This window comes from Balaenoptera musculus, chromosome 8, assembly GCF_009873245.2.
Source record: "Balaenoptera musculus isolate JJ_BM4_2016_0621 chromosome 8, mBalMus1.pri.v3, whole genome shotgun sequence".
NCBI lineage: Eukaryota > Metazoa > Chordata > Mammalia > Artiodactyla > Balaenopteridae > Balaenoptera > Balaenoptera musculus.
Window position 1 is genome coordinate 54,843,762 of NC_045792.1, and position 19,741 is coordinate 54,863,502.

Consider the following 19,741-nt stretch of genomic DNA (forward strand, 5'->3'; position numbering starts at 1 on the left):
GTTCTCAATTTTAAGAATTTCTCATGATGCTATAAGTACCCCTGGCTAGGTGAGAGGACCTATAGGCAAAGAATGACTTTGCAACCCAACTCTGTAAAATACACACACTGAATACACAGAAGAAAGCAAAAACTGCACTGGTAGAGAGATAAGGTAGAATAAGACTGGAAAAGGAGAACAAATTTCCACATGGGACTACCTGTCAGAGACATCACCCCACATAACATCATCCCATAGGGACTGGGGAGATTGGTCTTTCTCTTTCTGCCCATACTCAGAAAGTATAGCTGACCATACAAAGCACCAATGCAGCACCCCCAACTGCTGTGACACAGAATGAGGGTACGAACCTAAATGTGAAAAACACTCCTTGAGTGATTTTCCTCTCTACTTTTGGCTTATGCTTAGACTAGATAAATCTACTGCCTACCAAGTCTGATGCTGGGATCAGAGTGCAATGACTGAGACACCAGGAGCCTGATCCATTTGATTATGCAGTGTGCATCCATCTAGACTTTCCTATGTCTCTTGAGGATGATGGCCTACTGACCCTCAGATATCTTTCCCCACAGGTCATTTAACAAATATTTATTGGGCATCTACTACATGTTAGATACTAGAGATAAACACTGTATTGCTATATCCAAAGGCAGATTCAAGCATCTCTATGGAAGAATGTCTCCTATATCTTTACTATAAAAAGCCTATATCACATTTGCATAGAATCATAAGATCTCTCAGCTAGAAAAGACAATCTAAAAGTATTTTTAATACTATCATCAATCCTATGCTAACATCTTCAAAATATCCCTAACAGTCCAGGAATCCAGCACCACAGAACTCACTTTCTAAGACAGTTTCTTTCCATCTTTGCACTGTTATGACAATTAGAAAATTTTCTTATATAGAGTGGAAACAGGTCTTCTGATTGCTACTCAATGGTTCTAGCTCTGTCCATGTACCTACCAAAGACCAATTCCTTTCCCTCTTCCATGTCACAGTCCTCAAGATAACTGACAACAGTTCCGTGTCCCCCACAACCCCACCCAATTTTCATCTTCTCTTCTCCATGATAAATGTCCTGTCTCCACCTACCATTCTTCATATAAAATGATTCTCAGATGCCTTATGCATCTAAACCATCTCTTCTAAACTAAACCCAAGTTGTCTATATCCCTTCCATGATGTAATAGGTACCTTCCCTCTGAAGTACTGTCATAAAGCCCAAGGCCTTCACAGTATTTAACTGCTTATACAGCTTTGCCCCACATGTTCCAGAGAACATTAATTTCTCAAGATGTTCTGCAAAAGGGACTTCCCTGGTAGCACAGTGGTTAAGAATCCGCCTGCCAATGCAGGGCACACAGGTTCGAGCCCTGGTCCGGGAAGATCCCACACGCCGTGGAGCAACTAAGCCCGTGCACCGCAACTACTGAGCCTGTGCTCTTGAGCCCGTGAGCCACAACTACTGAGCCCGCACGCCTACAGCCCACACTCCGCAACAAGAAAAGCCACTACGATGAGAAGCATGCGCACCACAATGAAGAGTAGCTCCCACTCGTCGCAACTAGAGAAAGCCCATGTGCAGCAACAAAGACCCAACACAGCCAAAAGTAAATAAATAAATTTTTTTTAAAAAGATGTTCTGCAAAAGAAGGCTTCCATGGTCAAAAAAGTTGGGGGCATTTTACATTATATCCTTCATCTTTCATAACATATATTAGCATATAAAGGCTCTGAAAAGTTCTGCAATAAGTATGTTTTGCTTAACCTCGATTTATTCCTCACCCTCACCATGACCTACCAAGATCATGAAGCTTCTGGAAGAATCATCCTAGAAACCAAGTTGTGGCCTACTTAAAGCAATGTCTTTACAGGATGCATTTTTATATTTGCCTCATGCCATGTTCCATCTTAAATCCTTACCCTTGATTTTGTCTCCTTTTTCTCTTCCATCTTACTTCACATAATCTTATATTCTAGCTAATCTACCTTAAAACCTTTTGGAAATAAAGAGAATATAAATAAAGAAAACTTTTAACATTTTTTCTTTCTTTTTTTAAAAAAATCTAGAACCCAATAAGCCCAATAACCCTATTCCCAAGTGAGAAAGGGAAAATAAGAAGATCCAAATAGGAAGGAAAGCTCAGGAGCTGTGGAAGGCATACGGCCCAATCTTCAGTAAGTGATCTAGGCAAGTATGACCTTGAACTATTAGGGTTGGTCATCTATCTATCAGTATGTAAAAATACTTCAGGGGTATACAGCTTAAAAGGCCCACCCACTAGGTTAGGGGAAACGTCAAAAAGGAAAAAATGTTTTGGACTCAGGCGACAAAAATTAGTTTATAAGGCTGAAGTTTAACTCCGTACCACAGTTATTATGGTTGCTGTTCTGCTGTTTGTTCATTCAGGGCCTTTTACTGGGTGTCTACTTAGAGCTAGCTAACCTCTTCGCTAAATATTGAATATATAGAGATGAATATGATCCTTGCCTTTGAGAAGCTAGTAGCCTAGTGGAAAAGAAAATAATTATATTAAACAAACAAAAAAAAGTACAAAATAAAATGATCAATGATAAAATACAAAGCAACTTCGGAAGTGTAGTATATAGAAGGAGTGATGAACCCTCCTAGGGTGATCAAGGAAAGTGCCAAAACAAGGTGAAGATGAAGGTCTCTATTCTAGCCTGTGAGGAGATAGTTCAGAAATAAGGTATAAGGCCTAAATTGCTCCTCCTTGTGGGTGGGGAATGGTGGGGAAAGTTTAGAAACCACAAGAAGAATCAAGAAATTCCTTGGCATAAAAGACATCCTTATTCTAAGACTTGTGTAAAGGAAGTCACCAGAAAAAGGATATGAAGTCAAGCAAAGTTGATTCATTCTTACAGTAGAATGCCAACTATCAACTATATAACAAATAATGGGCTTTAGAAAATTATCAATGGATGCTTAAACTAGTAGATAAATGTTTTATGAGGAATGTGATATTTATATAGTCTCAAAGCATCTCCCATAAATTACCATTAATCTCAGAGGGAAATATGGTAACTTCATAATGCAAAAAAAACGGGAAGACATCATCTTAATTAACCAAGAGATCGACATTAACATCATCAATATTGGGACAAACTGACATCAGGGCCTCCTGATAAGACAAAGCTAAGGATATATCACATCTGTGGAATTCCTGCTGAATCAAGTGATAAAGAAACATCAGAAAATACCAAATTGAAGACTATTCTACAAAGTAACTAATTATTTCCTTCAAAAATGTCAAGATCAAGAAACACAAAGAAAGGCTAGAGGATTATCCAAATTTAAGGAAAATAAAGAGCCATGACCATTAAATGCAACTAAATGTAATGCATGATCCTAATTTGGACTGTGGACTGGTGGGGGGGGGCAGGAGGTGGTAAAACTACAAAGAACATGATTGGACAGCTGATGACATTTGAGTGGATTGTAGATTACAGAACTGTAACTTCATATGTCTTGATTTTGATAACTGTATTTTAGTTATGAACAGACTAACCTTTAAGAAATATAAACCTACAAATGTAAGTATTTAGAGGTAAAGGACATAATATCTACAACTTGCTCTCAAATGGTTAAAAAATTTAAAAATTATAAACACATAGGGGGACAGAAAGAGAATCAACAACAAAGCAAATAGGGCAAAATACAAATAAGTGGTGAATCTAGGTAAAGAATATACACAGGAGTTCTTTTCAATCTTCTTGCAACTTTTTTAAGTTTGAAATTACATTAAAAGTTACTAAAAAGAGGTGCGCTAAAAACTACAAAAGCAATATAAAGAAAGAATGGACTCTTATATAGTGCTTCTATTCCCCGTAGGTATGACCCTCTTATACCTTGAAAACCAAACATGAGTCTTAGACTGATCAAAACCTTTATCCCTTTCCCTGGTGGTCCAGTGGTTAAGATTCTGCATTTCCACTGCACTGGGCGTGGGTTTGATCCCTGGTCGAGGAGCTAAGATCCCACATGCCCTGAGGTGTGGCCAAAAAAAAACCCCAAAAACCCAAAAAAGCCCTTTATCCCTTTCTGTTAAATCATAGCATATATATTCCCAGCCCCATGTCTTTGTGAGAATGTACTAAGGAACTATACAGGGATACGGTGAGAGGAGTAAATGCGGATTATAAAAACTGGCTTTATAGTCAACTATATTACATATACCTACTTTGAATGGTGAATTTTTTCTGTATTACAGAATATTCTAAAAAGAAGTAATATGCAATGAAAGATAAACAAAAATAAAAATAAATGATGCCATGTATAGTAACAGATCAAAGAGCAGAAAACTTTACACTCAATCAGTTCCAAAAACAGCCAAATTTTTGTCCCTTTCTTAGAATGAAAATTGAAGGCTCACTAATGAAATGGCATGTTAGGGAAGTAATGATTGGCTTATAGCTCTCTTGGGAAAAAACTAGCAATTTCAAAAGATAACCTGAGATCATGTATACACAGACATCTACTGTTCAGGTCCCCATTTCAGTACCAATTCGTAACCTAAACATTTTACCTGCCCACTATGAGAATATTTCTCAAGGGCAAAAAAGGCTGGTATTATTCAAATAACTACAGACTTAAAAATAAAAGAGAAAAAAAAGCATCTGATGAGTTAAACTAAGAATGGACTCTATACATATCAAATCAGTAAGTCTAAAAGAAATAGAGAATAAGCATCATCTTACTATAACTAGACATAAACTGATTCATAATCAATACAGAATGATAAATTAAATCTTAGCAAATTGATTCAGAAAATATTACTATTATTGATAATATGCAGAAGAAAATTATCCATTTTCTAAAATGAGTGCCATATTGTTTGTTTGTTAAAATCAACATTTTAATTTTTAATTGATGAGTTTTCAAAGACCATTTCAAATGCTACCTCCTTCATGAAGCTTTCTCATGAAGCTTAATACACAGTATAAACTAATAAATAAATGTCAAATTGAATTAATGGAATAATCAGCAATTTGAACCATTAGTAAGACTAATCTGGGAAGATTCCATTGAAGAGTTAAAATAATAATTCCTGCACAATATGAAGAAACTGTATTAGAAAAGTGAAGGTGCTAAGAAAGCATTCCAGAGACAATAATGGAGAGGTGAGGAGAGGAAATGGAATGAGTGAGGAATGATCAAGAGAAGATAAACAGTTTTGTTTGGATATATCAGAGCTTATAAGTACAGGCATAAATACACTACCTGACAATATGGGTGGTTAAGGTAACTGACAGACACGGGTACTATATTTGTAGAGAGTCTCAAAGCTTATGATCATGAGTCTATTTCAAGTGACTTCCTAGAACAACATAATTAAAATAGCACTAAGGATAATGATTTTCCCTATTATGGAGTCTGGCTTCATAGCACCTTCCTTATAATTAGGACAACCATATAATTATCATCTAAACTGGAACACTTTTGAGAGTGAAAGTGAACGCTATTACTAATTATTCTAGAACAGAAATAAACTAAGACTTGTCCCATGCAAACTGCAATGTATGATCACCCACTTACAGCCCACTTATGGCCCCACCTCTGACCACCTTGATCCTTTCTCAAGATTCAGCAACAACCATTTCAAAAGGTATATTCACTTTCTTGCATACTTCTCCTACTTACTCAAAGCAAACAGAAGGAATCACAGCTCTATCCAGTTTGATAATACCTACCTGCCAAAATCATCATCTAAAATTTACCAATTACTTGATGAACATATGCCAGGCAGGAAAGGATGGTAATAAGCCTTACCAAAAACAGAACTTCTGCTCACTGATTACATATCAAACAAAAGACAATAAAATCAAAAGAACTAACAAGTCAAAGCATACATGTTTGTTTGAGATTCCTAGATTCAACTATTTTGGAACTAGGGCACTATGTCAGCAGTAATTACATAAATCAGAAGTAAAATGGATCTTACCTTGGGAACTTTGGGAGGACTCCGTAGAAGAGGAACTACTATCTGTATAACTCTGTGGTTCTTCTTTTCCCTCCTGAATAGATGAATTACCAGCCTCTGCCACCCTGGATGCTTGCTGTAATGTTTCCGTGACCAGCTGCCTTGTTTGTTCACTAACAACTGTAGCTTGAAACGTCACTGGTTTAGGTTTAATAAGAACCTAGAACACAAGCAAAAATACAACCAGTATAAATTTAGAGCATTTATAAAAATGCTTAACTTCTAGGTCATGATGAAACAAATACTTTCCTGACACAGAAAACAGTACTCTGTACATTTATTATACTTTGGGCACAGCACTGTTCATCAAAGACTAATTCAATCTATGAACAAATTATAGCAGGCCACATACAAAATTTCAAGCGGTACATGCTACATTACAACAGCTATGATTCTAACAAGAGCCTTTGCCCCTGTTTTTTCTTGCCTGTAATGACTTCAGGAGTCATTTTACAGTCTGTAGGTTATACAGTAGAATGATAGTCACAAACTAAGGATGGCAGAACAGAAAGACACAAGGAGCCTAGATTCCCAGGGGAATTTTTGAGTCACAATAACCGTCCAGGACTTCCTTCCTCTGAATATTTATCAACATAATAAAAATGAAACCCTAATTTGTTTAAGCCACTGTTCTTCAGGTTTCTTTTCTTTAGCAACCAAATGAAATTCCTAATTAACACAACTGCAAAAAGTAAAATTGCTAAGGACCTAACTCATCTTTGAAGAAATCCCCAGAGGAACACTAATTTAGACAACTATTAGAATCGATAAGGAACATGCGATAGATCAACTCTTGGCAAAGGTCAAAACCACAGACACTACAACAAGTGAAATGGTAGAAAAGTTTCACAGTGAACCATTTCACTTCAAAATTTGGACTCTGGGAGTTAACTTCAGTTGGGTGCATGGAATAAAAATGTTACTTCACAATTATTTTTTATTTCTCCCATATATGTTTCTAAACCTTTTCAGACTCTTTAAGTCACCATTTCCAAAAATTCAAGAATGAAAACATGGGTTATGACTTAGATGATGGAGCAAATGAAACTGTTACAGTTGAAATTTAAAGGCAATTTGAACTTATTAGAAAATCACAAAACTTATTGTTTAGATATGTAAACTATTTGGCTATAACACTGAGGGAACTGATTCTAAAGGCAAATTATTAGTTTATAGGTAAATTAGTATCTTTTACAAAAATCCTAGGCTAGCATTTCTCAACCAAAGCTGACATCGATTCCTTTGATATTCTCAGAAAAGTAAAGTACCTGCAAAATAAACAGTAGCCCAGCAACACAGGATTAAATCCCGAGCCTCAATTTCCCAGACAAATCTCCAGAAAAGCTCCCTTATCGTTTACTTGTTGAAAAATGAACAGATCTCCAGCTTCTCCATTATTTAGGTTTCAAGTAAATCAAATTTTATAATATCCAAAGTGCTTTCAAAGCCCATATAAGCTTATAAAAAAATAAATACTTTTCTTTGAGAGATTATGAATAACTACCATCATCCCTCAACCATCTTCTTCTCAAAAAACAATATATACCTTCAGCAAATTTTATTACAAGGGGATTCTTTTTTTTTTTTTTCCAAGATTTAATTTTATTTATTTTTTTGGCTGCATTGCGTCTTCATTGCTGCACGCAGGCTTTCTCTAGTTGTGGCGAGCGGAGGCCACTCTTCGTTACAGTGCGTGGGCTTCTCCTTGCAATGGCTTCTCTTGTTGTGGGGCACAGCTTCAGTAGTTGTGGTTCACGGGCTCTAGAGCACAGGCTCAGTAGTTGTGGTGCACGGGCTCTAGAGCACAGGCTCAGCAGTTGTGGCGCACGGGCTTAGTTGCTCCGCGGCATGTGGGATTTTCCCAGACCAGGGATCAAACCCGTGTCCCCTGCATTGGCAGACAGATTCTTATCCACCGTGCCTCCAAGGGGATTCTGTTCTCTAACCTTTGCTCATGACGTGACACAAATATTTAAGATATATATTTTTTTAAGTACTGAAAAGTACTGTTTTGAAAACAGATGATTATATACATTCAATCATAACTTCTAATAATCTGATTCTTTAAATATTACTGATCTTTTCTAGGAATTTAAAATATACCAGAGTCAAGAAAAATCACCATATCTTAGCATACCTGTGTTTTCCCTTGCTGCCCATAAACAATTTTTGTTGGGATGATTTTAGCTGCTGGTTGAACTGTGGAACCTATTCCTTTTGGCTGAGTTACAATCATTTTGGTGATGGGTCTTGTAGCAGTGATAATAGCTGGCTTTGCTCCTGTTGGCACCGTCTGAATAGTCTTTTCTCCCTAAATTGAAGTCAGTAAATATATGAGATTTATATGCATTTTTTCACTGAAAATCACAGAAAGGTTTCACCAGGATGATGGGCAAAGGGCTGTAAACTCTGCAACAAAGTACAATGTTTCCAGGTGATCAAAAATCTTAGACCTAGTTGAAATGATCTCAGAAGTCCTCTGACCAACCTTCTGTCCTAAGAAGGCATTACATATTTCTTGGTGAGTGAATTTAAAAAATCACCTTATGTAAGAATACTTATTATACTGTCTCATTCACAGAATATGTATATAAAATAGAGTCAAAAATAATAGAAGAATATATACTAAAATGCTAACAATGGTTATCTCTAACTGTTGGGACTATAGGTCTTGTCCCCTCAACATTCAACTTTATTGACAGTTTATCTGAAATGAACATATGTGTAATAAAAAAATTACTGTGCATTTTACCAATAGCTAAATGTTCACATACAAAATAAACTGCCTCAGTTCCCCAAACATGAAATTATAAGGATATATAGCAGAATGCCTACGTGAAACAGTATGGGCAAGAGATGAAATCAGCAGAGGTATTAACATTCTTTCTGAGGTTACATGGGAAAATACAAAGAAAAAACTTAGGACATTTCCCACATCAGCATGTTACTAATATCACTTTAGTCTATTAACTAGATAGTTTAAGCCCATTAACTTTTCACCATTTTCATCTGCTTTATTCTTAAGAACCATTTTCTGGTCATTTATGGAGTCAATACTTGAGCTTAACTAAATTAAATTCAAATACAGTCATTTTACTAAACTATTAAAATTTAAAAAATTAAAATCCATAAAATTAAAAAGGAAAGGATCTGAAATTTTTTCACCTTATCAGTTTTTCTTTTAGTCATCATCACCTAAATGTGTGGCCATCTAAACTTTGCAGCCAGTAAAAACAAAGCACCCAGGTGAGCTGGCAAAAAGGTAATCACTCTGTGAATTTAGAGATAAATGATTACAAAATTCACATGTTTAAATATCTGCTGCAGTTATCTAAGGGAAACATGGAGTGTCTGCCAATCATGTGATTACTTATTTTAATACACGTACACCCTTCACAGCAGCATCTCTGGAAAGAGCTCTAGCTCATTTGCCAAGAGCTGCTAGTTTGCAAGTGGGCATGCCCTTCTATTAAGTAGCTCAATGGGCCCTGTCCAAGTATAATTATAAAGACCATTCAAAACCAATCAAAACCAACTAGCAGGCTATTTTTTGAAAAAGCTCTTCTGGTGTGTGTGTGTGTTTACGCATGCACAGGTAAGCAAGTTATGAGTACAGGTACATGTACATATGTGGTTAAGTGGATGGTCTTATACTCTGATCTGCTTGTTTGACTATCATTTCCTGTGTCAAACTGTTGCTATTAGATGTATATAGCAGCTAGTACTCACACACACTATTCTTAGATCTATGTGACCATAGGACCTAGAGTACATGGCACTCCCCTCTTTTAATATCAAGTTCCATGAAATTACAAACCAAAAGATAAAGCGTTCTGAAAATCTGAATTCTAATCCTGGCTTTACTTTTGGCTTACTGTGTGAACTAAGGCTAGGAACAATCTATGTTTTCTCACGTGATGAAAAAATCTAATACTAGACCCCTACCAACATTGTAAAGACTGTGATGCCTAGGAAGCTACTAGAGATCAACTACAATGAAGTACAGCATTTTTTTTTCTAGCGAAGTAGGGACACTACCAAACCTAGACAGTTAAGTACAAAGAGTAATAACAGTAAGAAAAAAACAATTATTGAGGACTTCCTATGTGCCAGGCACTGTTCTAAGCACTTTCAACAGCTACCAGTTAGTTACTCAACAAATTCACTGGTAGAGATCATCATCCCCAAAGTACAAATGAGGAAATTAAGGATGAGAGAAGTCGAATAAGTTAGCCAAAGTCAAACAATTATGATACTCAGAGACAAAGCCTAGGTTTGGCTAACTCCAAATCTCTTAACCTCTTAACAACTGCCTTCAGAACTATAAATGAATCTGTTATTTATTTGATTTTTTTTCACTAGCTCAAAGAAGTAAAAATGAAAGTAACAAATCGTTGTCATTAATTTAGTCTTAGTCCCAAATATTTCTCTTTGCCTAGCCTAGGTGAAATACTAGACTGGTATCTATTGGCCAAAAGCAGGAATAAACTGTCCTCTGACAGAGGTCCCTCTGTAGTTAACCCAGTGGAATCTTCCATCTGGACCAAGCTAAGCATCTAAATCATGGTCATAAGCAACCTAGCTATGAACAACATGTTTTAGAAATTACTGTAAAAAATGGCATCAGTAGGTGGTGTTTTTTAACAGTTATTACATCACAGTAGGGGTAAATCAAGCCATTCCAGCCATTGTGGGTTCTGAAGTCCTTAGACAAATATTTGTATAGCTGGTCTTTAAAATTCTTAGTGGATTGCTGAGTCTGCAGTTCAAGCTCTTACTTACTCCAGCATTTAGCAATGTTGTGACAACGTTTTTGCCCGGGAGGCCTTGAATGGTGGTTCCTTTTCCTGTAGTCTTTTGCACAACAATCACATTGGGCTTGGAAGTCATTGGGATTGTAGTGATTTTGGTAGTCGTTCCTTAAAGAAGGGGGGAGAAAAGGAGGCCCGAGTTAAGGACTAGTGATATTTGGTTACTTCTGTTTATGTTGTATACAATTAATACATGTAGTTGATGTCATCCCTAGATGACGTGAAGGCTGTCATGAGGATGAAAATGAAGGCCTGGAATAATAAATTACAAGTTCTCCTAGAATGAGAGAATATTAAGAATTGACTCTTACAGCATTCATCTTTTTGGAATCTGAGGGCCTACACACCAAACTCAGAATCTAAAAATATCACTATCTGCTTCCCCATCAATATTCCTCTCCTGACTAGTTAACTGAAACAAATTAGAAGCTCTATTCCATGACAAACATTTCTCCCAAACTCAATGGTATTACCTATGTGGCTAGTGTGATAGGAAAACTCTTCAAAAAATAACATAAAAAAGAGGTAAATATGTATCAAAATTCTCATATAACACTAGACTACAGAGAAAATTGATGAAAAGAAATGTCATTTATTTTTATGTGACAAGAAAAAGATAAAATAAACACAGTCACAGACCAAGTCAGATGAAACGTATACTCATCACCTGCAGCATTCTGAAAAGTCTGAGGATGAAACCCTAATTTATATACTTATATATATAAACTTATATTTTCCATCATTAACATCTATGTAGTAGATCTGTATCTACTGATCCAAACATATTATCTTACCCTCTCCCCCACATCCTTCCACAAACTGCTTCTCTTCCACCTATCAAATCTATCTACCTATCAAATTTATACCCTATATTCTTCTAATTGTTCAAGTTGGAAATCCTGGTGTCAATCTTTGATTCTTGCCTTGTCTTCACTCCCTGTACCCTCTAACAAAATGAAAGCCCCTTAGCTCCACACTGTATCTTTTCACGCCACTGACTCCTCAGTGCTTAGCACACACCATACGGCAATTACTCAAGTAATCGTTCAACGAGTATGTGAATGAACTAAATTTGTCACCAACATATGTCTTCTTTCAAAATGTTATCAATGCCAGCTCAACAGACAGGCCCACATCTCTTTTGGCTTCCCATATTTTCTCCCTATTTCAAGTTTCTCTATCATTCAAATAGCTCTGATGCATCCTGCCATAGCTAAACATCCTAAAAAAACAAAAAAACAAAAAAAACTCATTTCACCATATCAAGAACCAACAACATGTGAAATTGGTCAAAAACCTTCCAAATCCCCATTGTATTTAGTTCCAACTTCCTGTCTTGGGTTTCAGAATCCTTTATAATCTGGCCTTAGATCCACCAATTAGATCTTATTTGTTCCTACTCCAAAATACACACCATAAACTCTAGTTTAACAAGTAACTCCTTTTACTATGGCTTCCTATTACCTACCACACAAAGACCAAACTCCTCTGCTTAGCCCTCCAGGTTCCATCAGACCTTAATTTTCAGGATTATCCAATATATACCTCTCCTTCAATGTGCTGGTTTCCACACTGGTCCTCGAGCACACCAATCCCAGTTCTACTTCTGCACCTATAATTTTCTCTGCCTATGAAAACAGGCAAGTCATATTTTTCTGCTATAGGCTTGCATATCATTTATCAAATGACTAAGCACAGAATGGGTACACATTAAAAACACAACTGATTAATATACCCTCAAGAATAAAAGTTAAAATTTAATCTTTTCTACTGGGAAACCTTAGCATTCCTTACTAGTTTTAGAAATAAGATTGCACAAGAATAAGAATATTCTAGTTATATGCCAGTTTTTGGCCATCTTGTTACAATATCTTATAATACACTTGCCATCATCTAATGCTTCATCAGTCCAAGGTAACATGCTCAGGTAACATAAAAAAGCACTTTTATCTGTGGGCCAGTTTCACAAATGTTTTTCCCTTTACCTGCAGTCTCTGAATAGTGAACTGTTAAGAGCCACAAAAACCAAGCTGCCTCTTATTCACTTACATCAACTTTAACTCTTAATTAACTCCAGTCCCTCATATGTGATTATGATGCCTCCTCTGACAATGCTCCCTCACCAAATATCTGGTTAATAAAAAAGTGTTCTGGGCTTCCCCGGTGGCTCAGTGGTTGAGAATCTGCCTGCTAATGCAGGGGACATGGGTTCGAGCCCTGGTCTGGGAAGATCCCACATGCCGCAGAGCAGCTGGGCCCGTGAGCCACAATTACTGAGCCTGCGCGTCTGGAGCCTGTGCTCCGCAACAAGAGAGGCCGCGATAGTGAGAGGCCCGCGCACCGCGATGAAGAGTGGCCCCGGCTTGCCACAACTAGAGAAAGCCCTCGCACAGAAACGAAGACCCAACACAGCCATAAATAAAATAAATAAATAAATAAATTAAAAAAAAAAAAAAGTGTTCTTAGAAAGTAAGCATTAAAAACTATCTCAAGGAAATGTAAATCAAGATTTAACTCCACACCAAAGTACAAGGATCACTTTTTTGACAAAACTTGCTTAACAAATGAATTATATTTATAACTATGAAAATGTCAAATCCTTTCCATTACAGGTGTGTCAATTTATAAGACAGTTGCAAACCAAGTTCACCAGCTTAACAAAATGGGAGGTGGGGGCAATGTTAGAAAATAGAAGAAAAAGGCATAGCATAAGGAAAAGCAAGTACAGCATTATATTACAATTATGAATAAATTAAGAATACAATTTATGACTAGAATTATCAAATTATAAAAGTTTAAAATTCCAATAGCATGTTTCTATATCTCAGGTGACATCTACATTATATTGAAGAAAGAAGTATTACTCATTTAAAAAAAAGTCTTCCTCGGACTTCCCTGGTGGCGCAGTGGTTAAGAATCAGCCTACCAATGCAGGGGACATGGCTTCAATCCCTGGTCCAGGAGGATCCTACATGCCGCGGAGCACCTGAGCCCGTGCACAACTGCTGAGCCTGCACTCTAGACCCCGCAAGCCACAACTACAGAGCCCACGTGCCACAACTACTGAAGCCCACATGCCTAGAGCCCGTGCTCCACAACAAGAGGAGCCACCGCAATGGGAAGCCCACGCACTGCAACGAAGAGTAGCCCCTGCTCACCCCAACTAGAGAAAGCCCACACGCAGCAACAAGGACCCAACACAGCCAAAAATAAATAAACAAATAAATAAATAAAGTCTTCCTCTATGTTTTCATAGTATTCAGTGTATAGTTCTCATGTTACAAGAGACTATACAAGTTCACCTGTTTAGCATTCTTTAGGGCAGAGAATGCACCTCATGTACATCACGGTGTATCACAGCATCCGACCCCATATCTAGTTCATAGCGTATTAGAGAACTCACCTATACATACAGTCTTTACTTATAAAGAGTCAAGATACAATGGGTGCAAGTAAATGTGAATCACATTTGGATCATGGGCCATGATACTGACGCATTCCAGAGATTCCTATTCAAAAATAAGATGCTTGTAAAAGTTTCAGCATTATGGTAGGTAGGCTTAAAGAACACAAATTTATTGGCCCAGATTTTACTATTCACAGATTCTTAAATCACTCTGACAATCTTGGTTTTTTGAATAATGTTTTATGTGTTACTTTGCTCAAAGAATGAGCAAACGAATGAACAAATGGACAAGTATATAGACGCAAGCCTTGCCTGGACATTGTGCTAAAGATCAAGGGAATCAAAATCAAGTCCTGCCATTGTCAAAGGTTCTCATAATGTCCTTAGAGTCAAGATAATGAGTTTATCTCTGAAGGAGCCCATCTTCTGCATAAAATAGGCACGATTTTTCAACCAACCTTCAACAAAGCTCTCCAAAAGACTTACATATCTGATAGTTCTCTCTCTATATACACATATAAGTAAATATTTGATTCCATAAGATATGAATTAAATAACTGCAAAAATAGTCATGCCTTCCACTTAATTGCTTATTCTAACAAAAACTTGACCTTTCTAGAAAGCACTTTGAAAGCATGAACTTGCCTTCCAGTATATTATACAAAGAAAATAAGAACTTCACATAATAATTTATGTATAATGATGTTCATCACAGGATTATTTATGACAAAAAAAATTGTTAAGTAACCTAAAACACTCAACAATGAATAAACAGTTAAATCATGGTGCATCATATGAGAGAACACTGCATAGTCATTAATCTGGGGCGGGGGTGGGGTATCAAAATACATTTAATGGAATGGGAAAATGATATTATTATATGAAAAAAGATTAAAACCAATTATATTAGATCTAAATTTAATTTTAAAATTATACATATATACACAAAAACATTTATATAAAAATCTAAATAGAAAAAGGAATAAACAGAAATATATACACTTAAATTTTAACATATTTCTCTAGATGGCGAAAATTACAGGTTTTTAATTTTCTTTGTATACCTTTCTGTATTTTCCAAATTCCCCACAATAAAGGGGAAAATATCATTTTTTTAAAGCCTTCTATTCTTACAGCCAGGTGTTTGAATATATTTTAAGAAAAGCATTTCTTTTTGGTTGTGGGCTGGTGGGGGCACGGACTCTAGTACCCAGCATCTGATCATGGATGAAGGCAGAAAACTATCTAAATTCATCCAACCAGGCTTATCGGTTTACTGTGAAAAGACAGGGATTGAAAACTACTAATAAACTAACCGATAATCCCAGTATCATGGAACAACAAGAGTATTATAAAATAAGAAAACTGGGGCTTCCCTGGTGGCGCAGTGGTTGAGAATCTGCCTGCCAATGCAGGGGACACGAGTTCGAGCCCTGGTCTGGGAAGATCCCACATGCCGCAGAGCAACTAGGCCCGTGAGCCACAACTACTGAGCCTGCGCGTCTGGAGCCTGTGCTCCACAACAAGAGAGGCTGCGATAGTGAGAGGCCCGCGCATCGCGATGAAGAGTGGCCCCCGCTTGTCGCAACGAGAGAAAGCCCTTGCACAGAAACGAAGACCCAGCACAGCCATAAGTAAGTAATAAATAAATAATAAATAAATTTAAAAAAAAAATAAGAAAATTATCTTTATAAAGAATATTGATATGTAACATAAGGATCAGTTTAAAGCAGTCAGAAATGAGAGAAGTTCTTTAGAATTAAAGTGTCAAATAGTGAAGCAAAGGTTGAGGCAAAATGAGCTCCATGCAATGAATAAAGCTATTTCAGCTATGAGCCCAGTATATCCTATAGTGCTGAAAAAGTTTAAGAACTCTTCCTCTGTATACCCATACACTTGAAATAGCGACTAACCATGAGTTACTTCATATTTAAAAACAAAGGTGGATGAAATGTATACACGTGTAGGGTATATATCTCACTGCCTCTTTGCTTCTAGGGCCATGTGCTTGCCTGTATTGCTCTCACCTCATACAAAGCAGATAAATCATAAATAAGGTTTGAAAACAGAGGCTTCATGACATGTAGACATTCCTTCAAGCTATATGATATTAAGAATTCATATCTAAGTAAAGAAAAACCCTTATGGTCATAAAAAGCTATACACTAATAAAAAACATGATTACTTTTTGAAAAATGTTTAAGTATGTGCTCTATACTATTTAAAGATATTGTCAGGTAATAAATTATAATTTGAGTTTTAACTGTGTTATTTAAAATATCCTCTTAAAAGCTGGAGTATGATGATTCTTTCCCTACTGGTTTCACCCTCCTCAGTTTGGCAAACACTGAAGCTTACACTTAAAAAGTAGAGCCAAAATTAGCAGCTTTAAATATAGTGCTTTAGGGCTTCCCTGGTGGAGCAGTGCTTGAGAATCTGCCTGCCAATGCAGGGGACACGGGTTCGGGCCCTGGTCTGGGAGGATCCCACATGCCGCGGAGTGACTAGGCCCGTGAGCCACAATTGCTGAGCCTGCGCGTCTGGAGCCTGTGCTCCGCAACAAAAGAGGCCGCGATGATGAGAGGCCCGCGCACCGCGATGAAGAGTGGCCCCCACTTGCTGCAACTGGGGAAAGCCCTCGCACAGAGGCGAAGACCCAACACAGCCATAAATAAATAAAAAAAAAAAAGTAAAAAAAAAATTAAAAAAAAAAAAAAATATAGTGCTTTATGCCAATACCATGCCCTGCTTTGTTTTTTTTTCACTCCTTGAGTTATCAGCAACATCATATTACTGCCAGGAACTTCAATCCCTTCATTTTAAAATGTTAGAACAATTCACCTGGGGCGTACAAAATACGGCTAGTCTACAAAAATGGTAGACAGTTAAAGTCCACGGGGTTTGCTTGGTCAGAGATTATTCACATCATTTTAATTAAAAAATAATAATCAATGAAAATGGATACCGTGTTAACATTCCACTTCAGGGTACACAACGCAAATATTGCAGGAATAAATGAGCCAATAAAAACCAGGTAAGGTTCCAAAATACCAATAAATATTAGCCTTCACTATCTGAGTAAAACATTTTTAAAAAGTAAATAGCCAATATAAATGGTGAAAAGCAAATAAAAATATTCAAGTATTTTTATTTTTAATATGCTAAAGTGACATTAGTAATTGAAATTATGAGATACGATCCCTCAAACATATTTAGACTAATAAATACTAGTTCTTCCACTATCTAGCTTGTATGGCTTTGGACAGGTCAAGTTCATCCTCTAAACTTAAATACGTCTGTACCTGTAGACTGGGGCTGATACCAACTATTTCAGAGTTATGAGGTATGAATGAATTGATAAATGGGGCAATACTTTGTAAATGAAAAATCTCTATGCAAATGTAAACCATAATCCTTCCATTCTGATTAAATGCAACTAAATGTTCTAAAACTCTCAAAAGCTTAAGATATGAAGATTTAATACTAGAACTAAAAAAAACTATACCTAATCACTAAAACATCAGGACTAAAAACAAAGCTATAGATTTCTAAGCAGAAAACTGCAATCAAACAGAATCCTTCAACAGTGAAATGGTTTTCCTCTTATTGGTCACCTATACCTTTAACGTATTTCAGATATACCTACCAGAAACTATATTACTGCTAATTATCTTGCCCCCCAAGGTAGCTAATGATTTGGGTACTACTGTAATAATGCTACCACTGGTAGTTTTCACGTAGGTTGCAGCTCCAGGGGTTGCAGCCATCCGACCTATAGATGGGCTCACTGTTGGCCGAGTATAGGTTGCCTGTGTGCCTATAAAAGGGAAAAGTCAAGAGAAAAACTTGTCATAACTTTTAGAAGAATGACGATTTATACAGTTTAACTATAATTCAACATAATCTACATTGCTTTAACTTGAAAATGGAATTTCAAGGTGTCAAGTCATTAAGTAACAATTTATAGCCAGTTTTCAATGCACATAGCAAGAACTATAGCCAACTCAATTTGAATTAATTTTACACGTAAAATTTTGTGATGTGTTGCATCAAATTACTAACCCCAAGAAAAAGTATAACCAAGTCTGTTCCCTTCTTCCACTACCCTTCTTCCACTAGTTTGATGCCAAAAGAAACTTAAATTTAATCATCTTTCCTGACAGAGCATTTTAGGTATTTCTGTTATAGATTTCAAGGTCTCTGCATCTGTTTTATGCTGTCTCAATGCCAAACCCAACGGCAGCACTCAGCAAATAAGGCAGTATATTGTTTGCCTAAAATTTTATAAATTTTTACTGTTTTGTACTCTGTTACCCTCTAAATATATTTCCATCTTTTAAAGAGTTATTCCATCATTTTACTAGAGATTAAAGTTGAAGCTGCCAAGAGTTACCAGGAATATTTCTTTTTAGCCTAAAAAGTCCACTATTTACATATTTCCTCTTAACTGACCCATTAGAATATTTTTCTTCATATCTCTCAAAGGACTTTACATTCTTCCCCACTATTTCTAGGACTTTTTTCTTTCCCCAAACAGGAATTAAAAATTAACCAGATAAGCCTGTTGTAGTTTGTCACAAATCTGGTAACTCAGAAACACTATTCCTAAGCACTGTTTCTAAGTTTCTAACACTGTTCCTAAGAGCCGTTAGTTTTGGGGAGAATGAAGATAACTCAGATAACACCTTCTTCAACTGAAAAAAATTTTTTCATGATAATTAGATTCAGGGGTCACTGTGATAACCATTTCAACAACCCCCTCCCAAGAATGGTTTTACCCAGTTAGTATTTACCGTTTTAAAATATAATCACTACCCAAAAAAGGGAGAAGTGGAAGAACATTAAGTAGAATTACTTTAAATTGATTACAAACATACATCTAAATCAGAAAAAAAATCTAGTGTAAAATAAATATGCTATGAAGATACACAGTTTGAATTAGTTAATTATAGCTGGAAAACATTTCAACTTAAGCTTTTGTTTTAAAATTAGAAACACTTATTCTAATATATATACATAAGCACAGACACAATATTATTTTTCACTACCTTTCCCTAACATGAGGAATCATATCTACATAACACTACTATCTTTGTACTAAATGGAGAAAAGTTTTGGGTGAAGAATGATAGATTTAATGCAAGAATAACAGTGTTTTTAAAGCATAGACTTTGCAAAGAGACAGAAAGTAGAATGGCAGTTACCAGGGACTGGGGGAAGGTGGGAATGCAGAGTTATTGTTTAATGGGCACAGAGTTTCAGTTTGGGAAGATGTAAAAAGTTCTGGAGCTAGATGGTTGTAATGGTTGTAAAACAACGTGAATGTACTTAATACCAATGAACTATACACTTAAAAACGGTGAAAATGGTAAATTTCATGTTATCTATATTTTACCAAAGTTTTTTTTTTTAAAGCAGTTTTGGGAGTCAAACAGATCTGGATTCAAATCCCAGTCCTGTCTTTTATTGGCTGTGTGGCCTTGTGCATATTGCTTAACATAAGCCTCTGTTTTGTCTCT

The 19,741-nt window shown here is 36.4% G+C and overlaps 1 protein-coding gene across 10 annotated transcripts in view; it reads right to left on the bottom strand.

Moving 5' to 3' along the window:
• The window catches only part of EMSY (EMSY transcriptional repressor, BRCA2 interacting), an 82,117-nt gene that overhangs the window by 18,321 nt on the left and 44,055 nt on the right, over nucleotides 1–19,741 (bottom strand). For all 10 annotated transcript variants that reach the window (XM_036860040.1, XM_036860038.1, XM_036860044.1 and 7 more), the window contains 4 exons: nucleotides 17,869–18,039; nucleotides 10,788–10,924; nucleotides 8,143–8,316; nucleotides 5,967–6,165 (listed from right to left, as the gene is read on the bottom strand). In XM_036860040.1, the coding sequence (XP_036715935.1) occupies nucleotides 5,967–6,165; nucleotides 8,143–8,316; nucleotides 10,788–10,924; nucleotides 17,869–18,039 (681 nt within the window). The remainder of the gene's footprint in view (nucleotides 1–5,966; nucleotides 6,166–8,142; nucleotides 8,317–10,787; nucleotides 10,925–17,868; nucleotides 18,040–19,741) is intronic.